This window comes from Eleutherodactylus coqui, chromosome 8 (assembly GCF_035609145.1).
Source record: "Eleutherodactylus coqui strain aEleCoq1 chromosome 8, aEleCoq1.hap1, whole genome shotgun sequence".
Lineage (NCBI taxonomy): Eukaryota > Metazoa > Chordata > Amphibia > Anura > Eleutherodactylidae > Eleutherodactylus > Eleutherodactylus coqui.
The window spans coordinates 157,360,944-157,386,109 of record NC_089844.1 but is presented as its reverse complement, the minus strand read 5'-3'; the positions used below and the strand labels follow the sequence as shown (position 1 = coordinate 157,386,109).

The window sequence follows — 25,166 nt, the reverse complement described above, 5'->3', positions numbered from 1 at the left end:
TGTAGATCAGCTATTGGGTTTAAAAAAAAAAAAAAAAATATATAAATAAATAAATGGAATAAGATAACAAGATTTTGAGCCATGTGAAATAGAACATCAGCACGATTATTTAGTACTAATACAGTAAGAAACTGCAGATATGCAAACAGTTATCAGAACCTCTGTTGATAATGCATATGTTGAGCTTTTTGCAGATGGTACCAGGGTGAGGACTGATGACTCCACATCGGATATGCAGTGGTCACACAACAAGATGTCCTAGAAGCAGAAGCTCTGCCTCCGCATGTCACAGTACAATAAGCGGAATTGAAGGCCCTCACTGAGGCGAGTAGAGTGGCGAGAGGTAAGATGGCAACCCTTTACACTGACTCCTGGTATGCATTTGGCATAGCTCATGATTACGGCCCAATATGGAAGGCCAGACAGTTTTTTTACCTTAGCAGGACAACCAATTGAGTATGGTGCAGCGGTGCAGAGTCGCATGGAGGCCCTCCTTCTACCTGACAAAGTTGAGAGTTCGCACCGATTCCTACACTGGAGAGGCGAGAGACGACACCCTCGCTGACAGCATAGCAAAGGCAGCGGTCCTCAAGCCGTGGAAGAAAGAAGAAAGATACTGACAGCATGAGTCAGTGGCAAAAAAATTTGGACTTTGATATGCTAAAGACTTTTACAGTTGCCAGCCAGCAAGGAAGAAAAGAATAAATGGACTAATATGGGAGCAGCAGAAACAGGACAGCGTGTGGTGAACGGTCAACAGCACTTGCCCACCACAGTTCCTGTATCCCATGATGGCCCAGCTGATGGACGGAAAGACCCACCTAGTAAAGCAGTAATGACGACGACGCTTGAAAGAGGTTGGGCGACTTCTGGGTTCTCTGTAGCTGCTGCATCATTTGTCCGGTTTAGCATGATCTATGCCATAGGTGAGACAGGGCAGAAGTAAATTTGCCACATCACACTTGCCGGGACCACTCTACCCATTTCAGGGATTGCAAATTGACTACGTTCAGCTCCCACTTGTTGGGAAGTATGACTACGTGCTTGTTGTTGTTGATGTCTTTGCAGGTTGGAGGCCGACCCTGTTACCAAGGTAAACAAGTAGGTAACCGCAAAGAAGCTCATGAACGAGGTAAACTGTGAATATGGGGTACCAGAGGTGATTCAGAGTCAGACAGAGGTATAAACTTCACAGGTGAATGTAACATGTCATGTCTGCTCTGGGTGTATCCCAGGCCTTTTACATACTCTACCATCTTTAGAGTAGTGGAAAGGTGGAGAGACGTAGTAGCACGCTAAAAAGTAAGATACTTAAAAATGACGCCACTTTGGAAAGACTGTCATCCAATAGCCTTATACAGTGTTAGATATGAACCTAGGGGGGATTATACATTATCTCCCTACGAGATTGTTTGGGCTGGCCCCAAGGCTAGGTTGTTACTATCCTCAGTGGTTACAATTACAATCTGATGTGTTGACTAAGTATGTGATTTCCGTTGTTAAAGAGCTAACCAAAGCCTATGCACAGGTGTTCTCTTCCAGACTCAGAGGCAGACACTGGGACACATATCTTGCAGCCTGGGGATTGGGTGTGCGTCAAGAAGTTCCTCAGGAAGCACCCTCCTGAGCCCCGATTTGATGGCCCCTACCAGGTGCTTCTGACTACTGCCACAGCTGTGAAACTAGCCGAAAGACTTACATGGATCCGTGCTTCATACTGTAAGAAAGCTTCAGATCCGGGAGACCAGTCTTAGTTGTGCCGAGGACATTACTCTGGTTAGGGCTAGTGAGAGAGGAGGGTGGCAACTGGAATCCTTAGTCGGAAGAATATGGGGGTATGGTTACCTTCTAGTATAACTCGTCCAATGCTCAAGTAGCCGCATATTCCTTCGACTATTGTACTGTGGTCCCGTGTCTAGGCGCAAGATCCCACCGCAGGCCAGATTTAGCTCAGTCCAGCTGGTTATATGACTTACATACCCGTGGAATACAATATGTTTGCGCCACTGATAACGTCTGGGGAGAAGACTGCCGTTATTGGGGATTAGTGGGATGGAACGCAGGAACAGACTAGTCCTATAAACCGCGAAGTGCCTTAAATAAGAAAGATAAGAGCGGGAAATCCCTAATTAGTCGTATAACCCTCCTTGAAAATAATAAGGACAGCAGGTATTGGAAGGCTGAACTTAGTATGTTGCTTGGTTTTAATGCGGTTTTTACATTAACCATGGGAGATCCAAGCCCGGGGGACGGGGAGACTTATAGTCTGGGGACATACCGGTACGGGAGGACAGATCCCTTAGGGAAGGTTAAAATAAGGGATATGGTAGATGCAGCCGAATGGAAGCCTTCACTTAGTCCCGTGCCCATAATTAACCCCCTCCGCCGTAAGATAAAGACCTTGACGAACATGATGATCATAGCCGACCCTACCTTTTGAGGACACCTTGACAGTAGCGACTGGCTACTCTGACCAGAATCTCTGGTTGGAGTTGATGAGGTACAATGCTAACAGGAGCAACAAGTCTAACTGTTGCGTGTGCGGTAGTGCCCGACCACACTCGGGGATGGTCCCCCCCAAATCTCCCTGTAGATGCTGAAGAGTGGTTTATTAGTCTCTTCACGAACATTTCCGCTAATTACACTGTCCGTGAGAAATGGAAGAAGGAATACTCTATAACTACTTAAGTGTTTTGCACCGGAGAGAGTATTACTGACTACCCTGGAAACTACACCTGCCAGGCAATTAGGCAGGGTAGAGGGAGATTTTTGGGGAACTCACCAATATTTCCCTTGTTTAAAAAAGGATGAAGAGCCAGTTCCGATAATGCCAACCACATACGCTACCAAAGAAAAGGAGAAATGTACTAGTACTGTGCCTGCCCCGATCTCCTAAGATGGATTGTCAGTGGAATTCCCATTTGCCAAGGGATAGTGCAGAAGACCTTAGGTTCCGGCGAGGGCACACCCTGTGGGGTGTTAACTTGTACAGATAGAGGGTATGGATGCCCGGAAATGAGCCCAGGGAATCCATGGCCTCCCTCTGAGGTGAGGTAGGGATCCCCCCCCTCCTAGGAGTAGGGACTTACGGGCAGTGGGAAAACCCTGACGCAAGGGTGAGGCGACTTGGACGTGTTCACCATTAGGACTATCTCCAGGAGGGACATTGGTGTGGGTGAAGATTAGGGAGTCCCACGCCGTGCGTACCTGTACACGCTACTAGTATTGTAACATTATGCTAGAGCGAGAAGAGAGACCCCTGGTGGTAGTTTTGATCTACACGTATACATTGACATCATAGGATAGCCAAGGGGGGTACCTGACAAGTTTTAAAAATTAGAGATCAAGTTAAAACTAGATTCGAGTCCATTTTCCTGATCATTAGGGTAAATAAATGTTGACTGGATTAATTATGTTTATTATAATTAGCAGTGGTTTATAAATTATACTAGAGACGCCTTATAGGGACTAGTCGACCAATAGGACCTACCTCGACTATGACTTTTTTAAAAATAGAGTGACCTTAGATATGACTTTAGCTAAAAAGGGCAGTGTCCGTAAAGATGATAGGGGAGACTTGTACCTACATCCTAGACGACACGTGACCCGCGGGTAAAGACGCACTTGCCATTAAGAAGCTGACCGCACTAGCTAAAAAGAGCTAACTTTTGGGACCAGCACTCGCCATGGATGAGCGGGTGGTAAAGGATCCTGGCACAGACGGGCGTCGCTGTTGTATGTGAACTGATTATCTTTTCTGTTCTAGTCTGCTGTGTTATCCCCTGTGTCAGAGAGACCTGTGAAACTGATGCTGGAAAAGCCGCTCCCACCATGAGTTTGCTGGATGCATCCCCAGAAGGAGTGGACAAGTCCTACACCCCCTTGAAGACTCTAAAACGAACCTTCAACGCGCTCCGGTTATAGGCTCACGCGCAGAGAACTGTGAAAATTAGATAGCGAGTTAGAGGATAGACATTTTAAGGGGGGATTGTGATAGACATGATGATTGGTTGGTGTAAAATGTCTATCGATTTGCACTAGACGTATTATGTGTGTTTTGTGACTTCAGCCTAATGTGGAACTCTGCTGCATAAGGAAAGAGTTAAATCACAGTGTTATTGCTTGAGTGTTTTCCCAGTCCTCCCATCCTCCACACACAGAATCTTCTTGAACAAAGGGATATCTACTTTCACTTTCAGATTTGGACACATGTTAAAGACAAAGACTTGCTTATACATTGGACTTGAGAGAAGGTGGGCAGGAAGGAGGGGGGATTATATATGATCCGACAAATGAGAATCCTATATGTTACTGATGTAACCTGTTGCACGCCCATTGTGTGTCTGTACAATAAAAGGCCCTGTCTGGCTGTTTCTGGGCAGAGAGCCATTTTGAGCATGAGACTGATACCTCGTGTTTGACTTGGTCAGTGTGCGCATACTGCTTCTACACAATACTCAATTTGGAAGCGACAAAATACCCCAAAAGCCTGCTGGAGAAAATTATAATCCAGTTCAATACTAGAACTAATAATGGAGGAAGAAGTCTCCAGACTGCTCTCCGACACCCGCCCCACCACCTGCGCCAACGACTCTCGCACCTGGTACAGTACCTTTCTCCGGCTATCATTACCCATTTCACCACCATTTTCAACCTTTCCTTTACCTCTGGCATTTTCACCTGCTCATGCAATCACTCCATCATATCCTCTCTGCTAAAAAGAAAACGACCCTTGACTCGACCGACGCTGTCAACTACCGACCCATTTTAAACCACCCCTTCATCTCCTAACTACTAGAACGCCTGGTCTATTCCTGTCTCACACACTTTCTCTCCGATTGCTCTCTCCTAAACCCCCCTACAGTTTGGCTTCTGCCCCCTACACTCGACTGAAACCATCCTAAGGTATCAAACTGATGATGGTGAAGTCAAGGGCGACTACACCCTACTAATCCTCCTTGACCTCTCTGCTGCTTTTGATACTGTTGACCATGACCACCTCGCTATGCTTTGCTCTATCGGCCTAAAGGACACTGCTCTCTTCTGGTTCTCCTCTTATCTCTCTGACCGCTTATTCAGCATCTCCTTCGCTGGCTCTACCTCCCCTCCACTTTCTTTTTCCTTTGGGGTCCCCCAGGGCTCGGTCCTCGGTCTTCTCCTCTTCTCTATCTACACAGTCCCACAATGAACAAACCATCCACAAATTTTGCCTTCTATATCATCTCTACGCCGATGACACCCAGCTATACACCTCTTCCTGCGACATCTCAGCACCATTATTCCAAAATCTCATTGTGTGTGTCTGCTGTCTCTAACATCATGTTCTCCCTTTTTCTCAAACGAAACCTCTCAAAAACTGACCTTCTTGTCTTTCTGCCCTCCAGCCACCCCCCCTCCCATTTGTGTTCCAATAACTGTATACCTCATGTACTTTTTTGCACATCCCTTATCACCCCAGCCTGCTTTTTCCAATTAGTTGCATACCATGTGTAATTTTTGTTTTGTTTGACACTATACAAATAAAGATTTTTATTATTCATGGGGTCTCATCTGGGGTCTGTATTCAGGGGATCATAGGCATTACTAATATAAAACTGTAATATACTGCTAGAATAAAAAGCACCACATTCTCAGATTGGATTGATGAAGGCCGCAGTATTTAGTTAAGGGCTACATATTAAAACTCCAATTAACTAATAAATATAATGAATCAATAACTTGGTAGCATGTAATCACATGGCCATAGACTTATTCCTACAGACTAAAGTCTGACAAGTCCGAAGTCCAGTTCTACAACTTGAGCAATTTCCGTGTGCTATCTGCTTTTACTCCTGTTTGTAACTTTTTTTGCCTTTTTAAATAATGTATTAAAAACCACCAATCCAGTGGATTTAAGAGCACGGAGATTTTTTTTTTGATATATGCGTATTGTTGCCACCCATCCCTTGCATTTGGTTTGGGTTATCTTCTCACGCTGCTTTTGTCTTTGAAAAAACTCTGGATTTTTGTTTGACTGCTACCATTACTTCATACCAAACAGGCCAGGACTGCAGTTGCCAACAGGAAGTTTTCCTTTTGGGAACCCCCGCTGGGCGCCAGGTAAGTCCATTTTTGCTCCTATTAAGGTGTGTTCATTGTGTTATACGAATACATGGTTCCTTAGGTGCTGTCCTGCTCATTATATCAATACTGACACTGGAAGTGAGACTTCAGAAGTCATGCCGAAGTGGGTTGTTTATCTCTAAAGCAACCAGGGGCAGAAAGTGGTGTGATACACTATGCCCTCACCAGTCTTGTGAAGTGTTTTTCTTTTTGTCTTCTCTCCAATACCCCTTTTATCGTAGTTGGTAAATTCACTCCTTACTGGGGACATTAGGAGATGTTTCAAATAGGTCAGTACACTGAGAAATACCCATCTCAGACTTTACTTTTGGTTTATGGACTGCGCCAAACTCGTCTTTCTTTAAGTAGGGGGGAACTGTAGTACCCCCGAGTTGTGGTCCCACAGCACTTTATTAGCTACCTCATGTGGTGAGTGGCAGAATTCTCCCTAGCCTTTCCTGTTACCTGTCAGTCACCCATGTCTGGTGCTGGGATTGGGAGAAGAGATCACCCCTTAGCTCAGGATTGGTTAGTTGGGAGAGATGACCGGCAGAGCGTGCGTGGGGTTAGGTAGTGTGGTCAAGTCTAGTGGTGAGATGAGAGGAGTGGGGAGAAGAGAGTGAAGAATAGTCTGGAGAGGAAATGGGAGAGTGAGGTCGAGAGGCTAGCCTAGCCCAGGCATAGAGAGAGACTGTCCAAGTGCTGGAGCTGCACTCTGGAGGATAATTAGTAGTGGAGTCAACAGGAAGGGAAAGCAAGAAAATGGAGTGGAGTCTTTCTGAGTCCTGCTAGGAGGAATCTGAGCCAGGGCAGACCTCGCGCTGCACATATATGCTTAGACCTGGGTCCACGGTACTCTTCCCCTTCAACATGCTATTTCAGCCTCACATTGATTTTCTCCATGGAGTCCTCTGTCCTGATGCCAGCTCCAGTAACTTCCTGTGCCTGCAGCGGCAAAGGAGGCTCCACCGAATACCGCTGCTGCTTCTACTCCTCTCTGACACTCTGTTCTATTTGGATGATTAATTGCCTTAGATGCTCCACGACAGTGGTTGCTGCTCCGTCTTCACCCACAGCTGAATGCCAAAGTCCTGCTCAGCCTCTTTTTATCCCCTCTCTGGCTTCCCATCAGCAGAGGGTCAGTTAATCCAGTGCTGTTTCCAAGCCACCTGATAATCTGGAAGATTTTCTAGAACTCTCTACAGCTGCCCCTGTAAAAGCCTTCACCAGCATGGGAAATACTGAAAACCCCTGTTAAGAGGGAGATGTGCAGCATCCCATAGGGTGACCCCAGATGCGGGGTTTATGTTGAGGAGTTAGGAGGGCAAGATGTGCGCTTGTCACGGCGGCACTCCCTCGGGACACACGTAGCCCCAACCAGAGCAGCGCTGGGCCTCTTCCGGACACCCCTAGAATAGGGATGCCCAATAAACTGGAGAACAGGATTAGGGTTTGTCACAGGTGGCGCCACCATTCTGTTACCCTCCAGTATGACCCTCGGCAGTAAATAAATGGAGCCGCAGACTGAAGTAACGTACCTCAGGTCCCTGGGAATGGTCAGGGCCTGGGAAAAATTTACTAAAGCAACAGTTCTGAATACAGGCACAAGTCACAAAACATGGGCAGGGCAGGAAAAAGAAACAGACTTGAGAGTACCTTCACCCGGTGATACCAGACTTTAGGATGGCCGGATGTGAACAATAACTAAGTGTACCTCTACGCAGTGATACCCTAGACCAGAACGGCCACGTAGGAAATTAATCAATAGGCCCAGACGTATGCAACGTCTCTGGCGCATGCGCTCTCTCTCTTACATATCAACTCACTCAGCCATGGTTGGTGTCACACTGGAAACTAGGAACATCTCTTCTTCCTCCATTCTTCACTACATGAGGGTTGAAGGTACCCCCATGTGGCCGGCACTCTCAGGAACCCAGAAGAATAGAGCCCCGTAAAGAATGGACCCAAACACATCTCAAACACTCCTATTTATAATCTCACTCCTACCACGTGACAGGAGATAAATTGATACTTTTCCAGACACGACCCAACTTCATCTAGACATTAACTCTCAACTTGCTGCAGCTGTGCAATACACATAACAGAATGACAAGACACTTTTGCACAGCACACCCACACAAGACATTACATGTATGACATTTATGGAGGGGGCCAGAATAGCATGTACTGGGCCACTATACATGTACTATTGAGCCTTGCGCTTCTCACAATAGTGTGATTATCTTTTTCAGTACAGCAGAAGTTAAGTCTTCTACAGGAAATCTCCGCCCGATGATGTAGGGAAGGTTTTTAACTTTCGATTTCTGCTCTTTTATTGTAGGATGGCGTCTGCTGACCTGCGGGAGGAGCTGAACTGCTCCATCTGCCTGAGCCTCTATACAGATCCTGTATCCCTGAGATGTGGACACAACTTCTGCCGCTCGTGTATTGTGAGTGCGCTGGATGCACAGGAGGCAGCTGGAGTGTATTCCTGTCCTGACTGCAGAGAAGAATCCTCACAGCGTCCGGCCCTGGAGAAGAACAGGAAGCTGGCGAATATAGTGGAGCGTTTCTTATCTAGTCAGCCTGATATGGAGAGCAGAATCTTCTGTACTTACTGTATAAAGTCTGTCCCGGCTGTAAGGACATGTCTGCTCTGTGAGGCTTCATTCTGTGAAGAGCACTTACCTAGACACAGTAAGTCAGAAGAACATACTCTATCTGGACCCACTGTTACCCTGGAGGAGAGAAAATGCTCCACACACCATGAGGTCTTGAAATACTATTGTCCTGTAGATGGCGCCTGCATCTGTGTGTCCTGCTGGGTGGCCGGAGATCACAAGGGACATGATGTGCAGCTACTGGACATGGCCTGCGAGAAGGAGAAAGAGAAGATCAAAACTGTCTTAGAGGAGCTGAAGTCCAAGAGAGAAGAAGCAGGAAGAAGAGTCCAGAATCTAAAGGATCATGAGACAGAACAAAGAGAGACATCAGTCGCACTCACCGAGAGAGTCTCTGGTCTGTTCACTGATCTCAGGGAGAAGCTGGATGGTCTGGAAAAGAGAGTCCAGGGTGAGATTAGCAGACAGCAGGATCAGGTGTCGCTCTCAGTGTCTAATCTGGTCAGACAGGTGGAGCTACACAAGGATGAGCTGACCAAGAAGCTTACTCAATTTGAGGGATTATGTAATATCTCTGATCCATTCACCTTCCTGCAAGAAGATTGTGGTGACATTGATTGTAGGAGCTGTGATGTCATCGGTGAGGTAGGAGATGCCCAGTGTCTGGATGAAGATGTAGTCTCACTGCTATTACACAGCGGACTGCTACACTTTGTCGATGGTCTGATTGATATGCAGATAAAAAGAAAGTTCTCGGTGATGGAAAAGTCTGACATCTTACTGGATATGGACACGGCTGATAATCACATTATTATATCAGAGGATCTCAGATCGGCTTCTCATACTGCTACATCACAAAACAGACCTGCTGGCCCCAAGAGGTTCACATCTTGTCAGGTGTTCAGCTCCCACAGCTTCTCCTCCAGGAGACATTACTGGGAGGTGGATGTGAGTCGGGCGGAGAGATGGCTGATAGGAGTGGCCGGGGAAAGTCTGGAGAGGAAGTGGGTGGGTGACAAATCTTATATTGGTTATAATATCAAGTCTTGGGCTCTATCTGTGAATGGTGGATTTAGAGCGTATCACAACACTGTCTTTCAGCGTCTGTTATCGGCCTCTCCTGTGCAGGCTGTCGGGATCCATCTGGATTATGAGGCCGGACGTCTGTCCTTCTACCAGCTGTGTGACCCCATCAGACACTTACACACCTTCACCGCCTCCTTCACCGAGCCGCTCTATGCCGCTTTCTTTCTGTTTCCAGATTCAAGTATCAGAATTATGAAATAACTACATCTAAATGACGTCTCTAAAGCCTTAGGGCTCTTACCCACTGGCGATCCGACTTCCCTGCGATGCGAGAGGGAGTGAAAACGCATGAAAATGAAACCAATAATTTTCAATGGTTTCATTCACAGTAGTGTTTTCACTGTAACCTCGCATCGCAAAGAAGAATCTGCGATATTGTCCATTGATTTCAACGGGTCGGCGACAGCAGCACTAGCCCCATTGAGATCAATAGGAGATCACGAAGCAGGCTAGGAATTCCGCCACAAAGGGGGGGGGCGGAGCTACAGGGGATCTCTGACACGTCTCCGCAGTTTTGGAGAGATAGGGGGCTGGGCTAGTAAGTTTTCCCACGAGGGGGGCGGGGCTAGAGAGGCTATTATAGTAATCTGTCTCTAGCCGGCTGTTCACATTCCTGACAGACGGCGGATCCCAGTGGCCAGTGCTTGCAATTACAGGTGCTGGCCGCTCACATCCCTGACAGACAGCGGATCCCAGTAGTCAGTGCCTGTAATTACAGATGGCGGCCACTCACATCCCTGACAGATGGTGGGTTCCAGTGGTCAGTGCTTGTAATTACAGTTGTCGGCAGGTCCCAGTGGCCAGTGCTTGTAATTACAGGTGCCGGCGGGTCCCAGTGGTCAGTGCTTGTAGTTATAGGTGCTGGCCGCCCACATCCCTGACAGACGGCGGGTCTTAGTGGTCAGAGCTTGTAATTACAGGTGCTGGCCGCTCACATTGCTTACAGACGGCGAATCCCAGTGGCCAGTGCTTGTAATTACAGGTGCCGGTGGCTCACATCCCTGACAGACAGCGGGTCCCAGTGGTCAGTGCTTGTAATTACAGATGCCAGCCGCTCACATCCCTGACAGACGGGGGGTCCCATTGGCCAGTGCTTGTAATTACAGATGCCGTCCGCTCACATCCCTGACAGACCCGGGGGTCCCATTGGCGAGTGCTTGTAATTACAGGTGCCGGCCGCTCACATTCCTGACAGACGGAGGATCCTAATGGTCAGTGCTTATAATTAAGGGTGCCGGCCGTTCACATCCCTGATAGACGGGTGGTCCCAGTGGCCAGTGCTTTTAAATACAGGTGCCGGTCGCTCACATCCCTGACAGACGAGGGGTCCCATTGGCCAGTGCTTGTAATTACAGGTGCCAGCCGCTCACATCCCTGACAGACAGCGGATCCCAATGGTCAGTGCTTGTAATTACAAGCGGACATAGTAGACATAGAGCATACCCCCCCACTCATTGCAGAACCTGTCCATCAGACCAATGAGTTTTGCAAGTACAGAAAGAAAATGAATAAAAAAGTTTAATTTATGCAAAGTACAAAACTTTTGCGTAAAAATACATTGATTTATTTTAAAAAAAGTGAATGAAGGCATCCGCGGCCTTTAAATCTGTTGGTGTAAGGAATTCAGTAAAACGGCTTCATCTGGTATAATGATATATTAAGCTATTAAACCCTTAAGCCCGGGCTCACACGGCCGTATGCGGAAATGATATAAATATTTTATTTTGTTTTGAAGATACATATTTTTTAAATGGTATCACAAAACCCCTAAATACATGTGGTATAGTTGTGATTGTACTGAGCCACAGAGCGGGGTGTCATACCAGTTTGGCATCAGTGTGTACGCCGTAAAGTCAATACTCCACCCCCCCCCCCCTCCATACAAGATGTCAGATTGCTTGTTTTTATTTCACTCCTCTTAGACGTTATTAGAAGTTCTTCAGTACGTTATGTTCTACATTAAATAACACCGCTGAAAAATACAACTCCTGCCCCAAAAAACAGCCCTCACATATAGTGACGGAAAATTAAGAAAGTTATGATTTTTTTGAAAGTCGGGAGCAGAAACTAAAAATCAAAAGAAAAAGGCACTGAATTTTTTACCTGTTTAGATGAATCTGTACAGCGCCGACACACATGCGCAGTACAGATTATGCCGCGCCGTTGCTAGGCAATGACGCAGAACCTGCAACCTTTCCGCAATGATAATTGGAAGCCATCTGTACAGAAGCCGCAAAGAATCGCAGCATGCTACAATTTTTTTCTGTGAGTGGAAAATCGCAATCGATTTCCACTCCTGGGCAGGAAATCACGTTTTGCCATAGTATGCTATGGGCGGTATTTGCTGCGGAATCCGGAGGCATACGCCCGCTCCAGATTCTGCAATGCAAATCTGCCTGTGTGCAGGCAGTCTATATTGTACAAGTTTGGAATAGTTGATTAAAAAGTCCCTATATTTGTGTATACAGCTCCTGTGCAGACGTATGTGTTTCCATGGTAACAGACAGCAAACGAACCCTGTGTAGTCTGATCCTGCAGTCACTCCCTTCCATCTGTCTCTTCTTGCTGATGGATCTCATGTAGATTAGCAAGAAGTAGAGGACAGATGGAAGGGAGTGGCTGCAGGATCAGACCACACAGGGGGCTCTAAAGTTTGTATAGGAGCTGCGCACACAAAACGACAGACTTTTAATCAAGATTTATTGTTTAGACGGTTTGGGGACAATAACAAATATTTCATAGTGAAGGTGGAGATAGGATTTATTGTGTGATGGTTTGGGGACAATAACAAATATTTCATAGTGAAGGTGGAGATAGGATTTATTGTCTAACAGCTGAAAAAATTTACAAAATTTACTTTATATTTTGAAATTTTAAGAAAATCTGATAATCTGGAACTGCAATAAAATGTGTCTCACAAGATGAGAAGTAGAACCAATGAGGAACGTTCTCTGGTCACAAAGAGATGACTTGTATAGATTTCTGTGTCCATCCGATAATCCAGAATATGTTCTCACCTGGTCCCGGATTGCAGGAATGTTATTGTCTATATACTATAATTACGGGGAGGCTTCAGCCGGATCTAATGGATGGATATCTACTTTGTATCATCTGATTACTTCTCTTCACTTCACTGATAATAAAAGATAAGACGCTGATCTGTCCGCTTGTTTCTGGAGACGACCAATGAAATCCGATCGCTGGAACTGCTGATGACCCTTCACAAAACTCCCCTTCATGTCAATAGTGAGTGATGGGAGACGTGCAGAGATGTCACCCCAGAGCCCTTCACGGGGGGATATTAGAGCAGCGGGTTGTGGCAAAATAGGAGAGGCCTTTCCAAGGAGTGTGGCTTATATAAAAGGATGGGACTAACTATAGCCGCAGCCCCTACATTAATTTTAGACCTCAGACCAAACCAAAAGGGGTTCTCCGGGGACATAATATTCTGTAAAACCTCTCAGCCTGCAGTATTATAATAACAGATTACATACTCGCCCTTCTGTGCTCCCCCGCCGCTGCCATCTCTCTGATCCACGCTGAACTTCACTTCCTGAAGGCGAGTGATGACGACCCGACATGCACCATCTGAGGAGAGCCAGTGATTGGCTTACCGTCCTCGCTCTCGGCTCTTGTCCAGTGCTGGCACCACTGCACTGGGTCCTGACGCCGGCCAGTATCAAGATGTTGTGTCTCTGCACCCTGGATACTGGTTGGCATCGGCGCCCAGTGCTGTAGTGCCAAAACCGGAATAAGGGGTCGTAAGAATACGGGCCGCTAATGGGTTAATCCAATACATAATGATTGATATTATTTTCTGTTTTTGTTGTTTTGCTGCATCAGCGCCTATTTTTACCTCCCTTCATGCAACGGGGTGAGAACCATTTATTACAGGGTGACTGAGTGAGGGAAACTGAAAATACGGTGACTCCATGTAAAAGTGCGTAGTCATGTCTGTGTGCGGCCAGAACTGAGGTCCTCCGTGAGGGTCTGTTGTCACCCCCAGTGATTCAGGGTGGACTGAATGCCCACGTTACTTCCTGCTCTGATTGTATCAGGGTTTCTCCGGGTGGCTCTGTGTGTGGGGGTCATGGTGGTCCGTGCAGGGGGTAGGATTTATCTGATGGCACTGTGTGTGTGGGGGTCATGGTGGTCCGTGCAGGGGGTGGGATTTATCTGATGGCACTGTGTGCCAAGGTCTCAGCATCAGGACGTTCTCAGTTGTGGCGCTCCAGATGGTTTAGAGGACGGCAAGCTGCAAACACGAGCAGAGGTGAGCCGCTGTAGGGTCTCATCCGGTGTCTGAATTTATTTAACAGGCTTTCACACGGAATGGAATTGTCCGCAGGACGCAGCGCAGATTTTGTCACCTGGTGAGGATTTTGTTGCGTTTATATTGAATGTGTTCTGTGGAACATTTGTGGAATTTCGTGCCTTTTTTCCTGCAGACTTGAATTACAGAATTACATCTCCTTTAAGTTAGAAATCCACAATAACAATTTCACAAAACATCGTTAAATCCACAGCAGGAAGCTTTTCCGCTGCACAATATAATCTCGCTGTATTAATAAGGGCACAGATTTTAACAGGTGCAGAATTCAGGCCCCACAGGGATAATATTGTGATGCAGAGAGGTCCATGTGGACTAATTCCACCCCAAGTGAAAGGTCCCTGAGGGGTCTCCTCTGGGTGTGAATTTAGGGAGTTTATTCGGTGGGGCTTACAGGGGGTGGATTTGCTATGGAATATCCATGCAATTATAGTAGCAGCAAAGTGGATGAGATTATGAAAACCTCGTCCACAAGCTGCAGAAATTGACATTCTGCATTATGTCAATTTTATCGCCGTTTATGCAGAATCTACCTCTTCTCAATGAGGGGGTGAATTTTACATGGGAATTTGTGATAAAACCCGCATGAAATGGTGTGAGTTTGGAGGCAGGCCCTCCGCGGCTAATCTGCAACGGAAAACTCGCTGTGGACACTCCACTACAAATCAGCCCTCGTGTGACCGGTCTTACTCATCTCATAGTGATGCTGAGAAATGTACTGGCGGCGGCGGCTCTGGGTGTATGTGTGGTGAGAGGAGCGGGAACAGAGACATATTGTGGCCCGTCTACACCGCCCTTTCTGAAATTACCCAGAGTCCCCTAATCCAGCATTGGCGCAGGGGCTCAGCATTGGCGCAGTTTGAGTGGTGATATGTGTGCTGTATGTGTCCGCATGTATTACAGGATTAATATAACTCTGTAGTGATAGAATATAAGGGGGGGATTTATCAACCGGGCTTTGGCACAAAAAAGTCACACAACGATCTGTAGCTTATTTAGGTGAATATGTAAGCCAATGATTAAGCTATCCCCCCTGCAGGTAGAATGGTATAGCCCTAGCTAATACATCATGGGATAGACGTGTGACTGAAAGTAAAAAAACTCCCAACATCAGATGGTGGCTGATAAGCATCAGACAGGGGGCTGCACTGCATGGAAGTGATTGCAATACACAGAGGAGACCTCCAGAGTGTGACAGGTCATCAGTGAGGGGGGCAGGGACGGAGAAATGTGTTTTCACCAGAGTGGCCCTTGAAGACCAGCATTTCATATAAATGTCCCTCATAGTGTATTGTATAGGGGGCATTTCAGACTCCGGCTTAGTATAATCTCCCCCAGTGCAGCACAGGCCTCATCATGTATTCAGTGCATCCTGGAACCTCCATGCACCTTCTCGGAAATGTAAGTCACGTCCGACCAGCTGTACATTCCTGGCTGTTTCTGGCATAAATTATACATAAAGCTGTCATGGTGGCCACGCCACCTCCTGACCAGCTAAAGAAGCTAAAAAGTCACACATTTTCGTACAAATACCTACCAGAAACTGGTGTGAAACGCTTTATAAATGTGCCCCATAGATTGTTTGACTGAAGCGATACAGACCCGTGAGTGACCGGACTGTAATATTATCTGTTGTGTTCTCATCACCTTTGGTCACATCTGACACAACTACTTCTGTACTTTATGCTGAACTTTGTTAAGAGTTTCATTACTTCTCCTCCATGTTGGCGTCTGCTGACCTGCGGGATGAGCTGAACTGCTCCATCTGCCTGAGCCTCTCTACAGATTCCGTATCCCTGAGATGTGGACACAACTGCAGAGTCCACAATGCTGTAGTAGATATGATGATTAGTTAGCGTAAAATGTCTATTGATTTGTAATAAACTAGATGTATTACGCAGCTGTAGTGATTTAACTCTGTAGAGGCTAATGGCCGCGTAATTTCATTATGGTAATTGCTGGACAATGACATGGTGAAAGATGTGCCCTATAACATTAGCCTAATGTAAAGCTCCTCTGCAGCCCCTGTAGAGTTAGATTACATTGGTATATTTATCTTGGGTGTTTCCCCTGCCCTCCCCCACCCTCAATGTCTGAGACAAAGAAGCTGATCTTTGCCTGACCACATGTTGAGGTATTATGTGTTTCAATAAAAGAAGTGCTGGGATTGTCTCCAGCCAGAACTCTTTGTAAGCTTAAAACTGAACACATGTGTCAGTCTGACTTCTTACATCAGTAAAGCATAGTTTTGCAATTAGGAAGCTACAGAATACCCCACAACCTGCTGGAGAAATTGGGTTCCAGATCAATGCGACTTCAGTCTGTCAGCGGGGCAAATTTGCTTGCGTCACAAGATGGATTCGAAGGATCTGCGCTGTATGAATATTGCATGGATCTGCATAGCATTCAGTAGCTTGCTAAAGCGGTGCAGATTCCATCATGTGAACGAGGTCTAACACGTCACCAATATACAGATTTATATAGGTAGTCAGAAGACTGCGGCGTCCAACTAAACCAAAAACAGTGCAATTGACAGACAGCAGGTAATGCAACTCCCCCCTCCGGACCCTGGAGAGAATTTTGTCCCAGGACTGCAGGGTTGCTTCAAAACAGTATGCAGTAAACTCCCCCTAGTGGTGGCTGAAAAGAATCAGAATATTAACCACAGGGAGTTCTACAGGACCAGATACTTTTTAGGGATTTTACCCATGTGGTTGTTTTACTGCCTTATCATCTTTTTTAGCTACCAAAATTATTTTTGTGGCGGTTTTTTTTCTGTTTTCACTGACTTTTTTCCCTTTTTTTTTAGCTTTATTGGGGGGAAAAAGGTAAAAAATATATATTTTTTAAATTTACTGTTTATTTTTAAATTAGTATATTTATGCTAAAATAAAGTATGGATATATTTTTAATTTTATTCTGTAGTTTTTTACTTTTGCATTTTTTTTATTCTACCATCTATGGCTCCCATGATGTCATATAAGATCTCTGGGATCTAGCACATTGTCTTTTTTTTTTGTTTTAATTTCACACTTTTTCTCTGCAACTGGGGCATCCATAGGAGCCACATCCATAGGAGCCCTAGTTACAGACAAAAACATCCCCTTGTAGTGACAATAGTCACTAAAAGAGATGACCCTGTCACTTTGTTGTGACAGGTAAACCTGGCAGTCACCGGACCGAATAGCGAAGTAACTCTTCCGCCTTCTCTCTTTAGTACATAGTGCTCATTAAGCGCTATGTAGCCTGGAAAGGAGAAGGCAAAAACTGGTCCAAACCGCTTCTTCCTTCTCTTTTGGATCCTTAGTTGTGTCTGACAGCCAACCATTTTCTGCTTGATTGATATCGGACGGGATTAAAGCCCAGGGCTGTATATGGCCTTGCCGTGGCCCGTCAGCTTATGTGTTTTGACCAAAATGCAAAACTAACACCTGCATTTATCAGGATTTTTTGCATGCAGTTTGCTATAGATTTTGGGGGAGCCCAGGATGTCAGCCAGTGGTGATACAGAGTGATCTGCACATTAATCTGCACAAGTAGCTCCTCTATATCATAAGCTGGCTCTCTGCATTCTACTAGGATTTATGGCGATTGAGCCTACCCAATTCAAGTCCTGTGAACGCTCCCAGACAAAGATCAGCACTCATTTAGTTGGTCCTCATATAGGATGATTCACAGAAGACAAGCAGGGCCGCTTGTCTTTTGCATCCAGCTGTTCTCTGCTCGGAGCGCCCGGCTGTTATACAGCTGAGAGCCCTGAGCGTGGTATGCAGACCACAAGCAGGGCCGCTTGTTTTCTGCATCCAGCTGTTCTCTGCTCGGAGCACCCGGAAGTTATACAGCTGAGCGCTCCGAGCGGGGTATGCAGAACTCGGCTGGACCACTCTGTTGTTTATACCCTGGAGCACCCAGCTGGTATGCAGCTGAGCGCTCCGTGCGGCGTATGCAGCACACAGCTGGAGAGCTGTGTTCTTCATAGCCCGACTTAGTTCACAGAGTGGGATACTAGCTGATACAATAGTATCAGCTATATCCCGCTGTGAACTCCTGATAAGGCTGATCAGCATGCTGAAAGACAACGATCAGCGACTCGTTAACGAAAACTGCACGATGTCAGTGCAGTTAGACACAACGATTATCGCTCAAAAGACGGCTTTTGGCGATTTTGGAGCAAGAATCGTTGTGTCTAAACCAGCCTTAAGACCCCCCCCCCAATTATGTATTACAATGGGGGAGGCGGAGGGAGGGTTGGGGGTGGCTTCATTGTGATGTGAAAATGTAGCGAGCGTGGGTAATGGGGAATCAGTAATAGTGGATGATGGTGGTTGTAGTTCGTGATGTCAGTTTGTAGTAGGCCAAAATGAGGGGCAGCTCTGTAATGCTACAAAGTTTCGGGATGATGGGGGTTCTGGTCCCTGCAGGGCAGTGCAGCATATTAAGTAGTGCAAATGTTCCCTGGTAGGAAGGAGCTCCAGGAGTCGGGGAATGGTGAAACAGTTGCAGGCAAACAAGGCAACGTCCAATACAGTCCACTTTCTGTACACCAGAATCCGAAGTATGGTGACTGGAGATACCGCTCTCAGTATAATGTCCTATCTGCCACTTACCTCCTCTTCCCTCAGACTTATGGGTAATAAACTGTCTAGCCGTCCTTTATCCAGCTTTTCTTCCTCTTTTAGTTTTCCTTATTCTACTTGCTGCACCTCTCCTTCACCCCCGCACTATTACTGATGGTCACTGCTCTCTGCTCACCAGCACTCACTATTACTGACTGTCACTGCACTCTACTCACCTGCACTCACTATTACCGACTGTCACTGCACTCTGCTCACCAGCACTCACTATTACTGATGGTCACTGCACTCTGCTCACCAGCACTCACTATTACCGACTGTCACTACACTCTACTCACCAGCACCCACTATTACTGACTGTCACTGCACTCTGCTCACCAGCACTCACTATTACTGACGGTCACTGCACTCTGCTCACCAGCACTCACTATTACCGACTGTCACTACACTCTACTCACCAGCACCCACTATTACTGACTGTCACTGCACTCTACTCACCAGCACTCACGATTACTGATGGTCGCTGCACTCTGCTCACCAGCACTCACTATTACTGACTGTCACTGCACTCTGCTCACCAGCACTCACTATTACTGACTGTCACTGCACTGTACTCACCAGCACTCACTATTACTGATTGTCACTGCACTCTACTCACCAACACTCACTATTACTTACTGTCACTGCACTCTACTCACCAACACTTACTATTACTGACTGTCACTGCACACTACTCACTAGCACTCACTATTACTGTCACTGCACTCTACTCAACTACACTCAGTATTACTGACAGTCACTGCACTCTACTCACCAGCACTCCCCATTACTGACTGTCACTGCACTCTACCCACCAGCACTCACTATTACTGACTGTCACTGCACTCTACTCACCAGCACTCACTATTACTGACTGTCACTGCACTCTACTCATAAACACTCACTATTACTGACACTGCACTCTAGTCACTAACACTAACTATTACTGACTGTCACTGCATTCTACTCACCAACACTCACTATTACTGACTGTCACTGCATTCTACTCACCAACACTCACTATTACTGACTGTCTCTGCACTCTGCTCACCAACACTCACTATTACTGACTGTCTCTGCACTCTATTCACCAGCACTCACTATTACTGACTGTCACTGCACTCTGCTCACCAACACTCACTATTGCTGACTGTCACTGCACTCTGCTCACCAACACTCACTATTACTGAATGTCACTACACTCTACTCACCAACACTCACTATTACTGACTGTCACTGCACTCTACTCACCAACACTCACTATTACTGACTGTCACTGCACTCTACTCACCAACACTCACTATTACTGACTGTCACTGCACTCTACTCACCAACACTCACTATTACTGACTGTCACTGCACTCTACTCACCAACACTCACTATTTCTGACTGTCACTGCACTCTACCCACCAACACTCACTATTACTGACTGTCACTGCACTCTACTCACTAGCACTCACTATTACTGTCACTGCACTCTACTCAACTACACTCAGTATTACTGACAGTCACTGCACTCTACTCACCAACACTCACTATTACTGACTGTCTCTGCACTCTGCTCACCAACACTCACTATTGCTGACTGTCACTGCACTCTGCTCACCAACACTCACTATTACTGACTGTCACTGCACTCTACTCACCAACACTCACTATTACTGACTGTCACTGCACTCTACTCACCAACACTCACTATTACTGACTGTCACTGCACTCTACTCACCAACACTCACTATTTCTGACTGTCACTGCACTCTACCCACCAGCACTAATGATTACTGACTGTCACTGCACTCTACTCACTAGCACTCACTATTACTGTCACTGCACTCTACTCTACTCAACTACACTCAGTATTACTGACAGTCACTGCACTCTACTCACCAACACTCACTATTACTGACTGTCACTGCACTCTACTCACTAGCACTCACTATTACTGTCACTGCACTCTACTCAACTACACTCACTATTAATAACTGTCACTGCACTCTACTCACCAACACTCACTATTTCTGACTGTCACTGCACTCTACTCAACAACACTCACTATTACTGACTGTCACTGCACTCTACTCACTAGCACTCACTATTACTGTCACTGCACTCTACTCAACTACACTCAGTATTACTGACAGTCACTGCACTCTACTCACCAACACTGACTATTACTGACTGTCTCTGCACTCTACTCACCAACACTGACTATTACTGACTGTCACTGCACTCTGCTCACCAACACTCACTATTACTGACTGTCACTGCACTCTACTCACCAACACTCACTATTACTGACTGTCACTGCACTCTACTCACCAACACTCACTATTACTGACTGTCACTGCACTCTACTCACCAACACTCACTATTTCTGACTGTCACTGCACTCTACCCACCAGCACTAATGATTACTGACTGTCACTGCACTCTACTCACTAGCACTCACTATTACTGTCACTGCACTCTACTCAACTACACTCAGTATTACTGACAGTCACTGCACTCTACTCACCAACACTCACTATTACTGACTGTCACTGCACTCTACTCACTAGCACTCACTATTACTGTCACTGCACTCTACTCAACTACACTCACTATTACTGACTGTCACTGCACTCTACTCACCAACACTCACTATTTCTGACTGTCACTGCACTCTACCCACCAGCACTCACTATTACTGACTGTCACTGCACTCTGCTCACCAACACTCACTATTACTGACTGTCACTGCACTCTACTAACCAACACTCACTATTACTGACTGTCACTGCACTCTACTCACCAACACTCACTATTACTGACTGTCACTGTACAATACTCACCAGCACTAATCATTACTGACTGTCACTGCACTCTACTCACCAACACTCACTATTACTGTCACTGCACTCTACTCGCCAACACTTTTACTGACTGTCACTGCTCTCTACTCCCCAGTACCCACTATTACTGACTGTCTCTGCACTCTACTCACCAGCACCCACTATTACTGACTGTCACTGCACTCTACTCACCAGCACTCACTATTACTGACTGTCACTGCACTCTACTCACCTGCACTCACTATTACTGACTGTCTCTGCACTCTACCCACCAGCACTCACTAGAACTGTTCTCCTTCTACTGAACTCCCCAGAACTGGGTGGGGCTATTTATGGACAATGAGTCCTCCCAGGAGCATAGAGCTCAGGGGGTAGACAGGGGTCTAGTCTGCCCTCTAGTTTACACTTGATGGTCCTCCAATCACCAGCTCTATTTTAGTACTTTCCTTGAGGGAACATAATTATGTAATTAATGTTGAAGTATTCCATGACTGCCGGAATGTCTGGACAATCTACCAAACCGCCTTCCCAGCAAAAAACGGGAGCAATTCTGCTCCTCGGTGTCGGTGCAGGAGACTCTCGTATTGGGACACAGTAAGATCTTTACATGAAGCCGTGATCCCAACAACTCTGATGTGTCTTTAGGTAAATTCAGATCGCGAACCAAATCACTCAGCCGGGTAAATGGCGCCAGGGTGTCATCCTCCATACTGTCTGGTTCGTACATCTCATCACTTGTATCACCATCTGAATTGGTGTGTTGGAGGAATGGCACAGGGATGGCATCACTATGGGGCACTGGTCTTAAGGCAGATGGCATATTGGGATACACAATGTTACACTTACTGGTACTGGTATGGCCCACGATCTTCACTGCACAGAAGTAGCAGTTGTCACTGTGATTTCTTGGCTCACGCCACACCATGGGTACACCGAACGGCATTGATTCCCTTTTCCACTTTTCCAGTTCCTCACCCCCTCCACACATGTACGACACACTTTGTGAGGAGCCCACGCTTTCTTCTGATCTGCTAGTTTAATCCCGAAGTATTGAAAATAATCCTTTTTCACCAAAGCTGTAATATTTTGCCTCTGGTTTCCTGTCGTATAACAGCCACATATGTAGTAAAATATGTCTGGATGATTTACACAACGACGTGAAGCCATTGTACACGGCATTAAGAAACAACCGAACGGTCATTATAAAGAAAGAAGGTAGAGGTGGTGTGAGGTAGGAGACATACTGGCGAGCCAAGATTACTTGCTCTCATGTTTAGGCTTTGTGAGTGTGACAGATCTTGATGCGATACAGATACATCATTTCATTTTGGTGATCAGCGATGTACTTGTGTTTATCTATTCCTTGCACATTCATTCCATCCCTCAGAGAACATTCTCACACATTACAAACATTGTCATATATCAATGTCATTAAAAAATTATGTTTTTGTTTTATTTTCACATTTTCGGGATCTGTGAAAAAAACTGACGTGATACAACATTTTGAAGGTAATTTTCAGAATCTGCAGAAAAAATCCATTCCGATAACCTCTTTTATTTAAAAACTACAGAAAAAAGTTGCAGCTCAGTGTAATTGTCACATTGGCTGGCACACACATACTTAGTCCAGACTAGTTAGGGTTAAACATCCATAACCTGATAGCTGACTGGGCTCCTGGTAATACTTCTGGTTGGGTGACTAAATGTATTCCTGTGGATACCCCGGCAGTGAGTATTGGTCCCATCCTCCTAGATAGGGCTTTGTTTCTAGAAGGTTGACCCCAACCAGACCTGAGGCTATGGTGGCAGGGAGTCACGGGAGTTCAGACGTTCTTCTCCTAAATGGAATTATTTTTCGTTATCAGTAAGAGAAGCTGGAAACTCTGTTAAATCTTTCTATAGTTCCGGCCATTACATAGCACCCGGCTTTTCCAAAATTAACCCGTAGATGGACAATTTCAATGGATGACACCCTACAAAAATTAAGGCACTAAGGCCCCAAAATACAATAATAGTAATTGGGTTTATAGCGGCTCTTAGGCCTGAAAATACAATATTATTTCAAAATACAAGACGCCTTTTCGGAGGTAGACAGCCATTATTGTGGATACCTCTTTGCTTCGCCCCTGGGGGCAGCTCAGGGCACACAGACCATAATAAATGTTCTGCACCGGGCTGTAATGAAGTAGTAAGATAATGTAAGAGGAGTCTTTGCTATACAATATAACATGTCGGCGCGGCTCTTATACGTGTTTGGAGTGCACATACAGATCAGCATGCGCATCTTCTTTGTATGGGGTTGTGCAGATCCCTGCCCGTTCAACAAGGAAGGGGGGGGGGGGGGGGGGACAAAAAAACTAAAGCAAAGGCTTTCAGTTTATAAGTTCAGGGTCCATCCCGTAAAGGGTAAAGAGAAGTTTTTTCTTTAGAGGCGAGTCTTTTTCTAACATTCTAAAGGCAAAAGCCCATTTATTATCTCCCAGCATCAGCGTCATATGACAGGCGCAAATATTACGCAGAAGCACGACCTCTTACTCTTCCTCTAGCAGGAGGGTGACCTTGTGCCTGAGGGTCCCTGTTAATGGGTTCCTCCTCTGTCTGACATGGAATCTTACGCTTTAGTAAAACCTTACCAAACTCTTACCAGCAGTGTTTATTTAACGCGGTTACAAACATTGGGGAGAAATGTAACCAATAATAACCATAATGTAGTGGCCCCGTGCATCATCCTGGCCCCCTCCATAATGTCAGACATGTATGTCTCATGTGGATGCACAGTCCAAAACTGTCTTGTCATTGTGTTATGTAAATTGCACAGCTGCAGCATGTGATGGGTTAATGTTTGCAAAGTATGAGCTGACTGTCTGGAGTGCTTGAGAGCGGGAAAAGGAGTTTCATGTCTGCAGCAGTGGTAGTCGGGAGGTCCAGCTGCGTGGGGGCACCTTCAGCCCTCATGTAGTATAATAGAGCCTCATGAAGAATGGACCCAGACCCATCTCAAATACTCCTATTTATAATCTCACTCATACCACTGCAGGACATAAACTGATACTTTTTCAGACACGACTAGAGATGAGCGAGCACCAAAATGCTCGGGTGCTCGTTACTCGGGACGAAATTATCGCGATGCTCGAGGGTTCGTTTCGAGTAACGAACCCCATTGAAGTCAATGGGCAACTCGAGCATTTTTGTATATCGCCAATGCTCGCTAAGGTTTTCATTTGTGAAAATCTGGGCAATTCAAGAAAGTGATGGGAACGACACAGCAACGGATAGGGCAGGCGAGGGGCTACATGTTGGGCTGCATCTCAAGTTCCATATAAGCAGAAAACAGAGATGGAGGGGAGCTGCTACCGTTAAAAATTTCCTTCTTTATTGAATAAAATAAAGCATACAGCTCACAAGTGCACGCTGAACGCGTTTCGGCAAACGCCTTTGTCAACAGCTGTTGACAAAGGCGTTTGCCGAAACGCGTTCAGCGTGCACTTGTGAGCTGTATGCTTTATTTTATTCAATAAAGAAGGAAATTTTTAACGGTAGCAGCTCCCCTCCATCTCTGTTTTCTGCTTATATGGAATCTGG

The 25,166-nt window shown here is 46.0% G+C and overlaps 1 protein-coding gene across 1 annotated transcript; it reads left to right on the top strand.

The window, feature by feature from the left end:
• The first annotated feature begins 8,444 nt into the window (after positions 1-8,444).
• On the top strand, positions 8,445-10,265 carry LOC136577047 (E3 ubiquitin/ISG15 ligase TRIM25-like). The gene has a single exon (XM_066576747.1). It carries the CDS (start codon positions 8,445-8,447, stop codon positions 10,008-10,010), a length of 1,566 nt encoding a protein of 521 aa, XP_066432844.1. The 3' UTR covers positions 10,011-10,265.
• Positions 10,266-25,166: the final 14,901 nt, after the last annotated feature.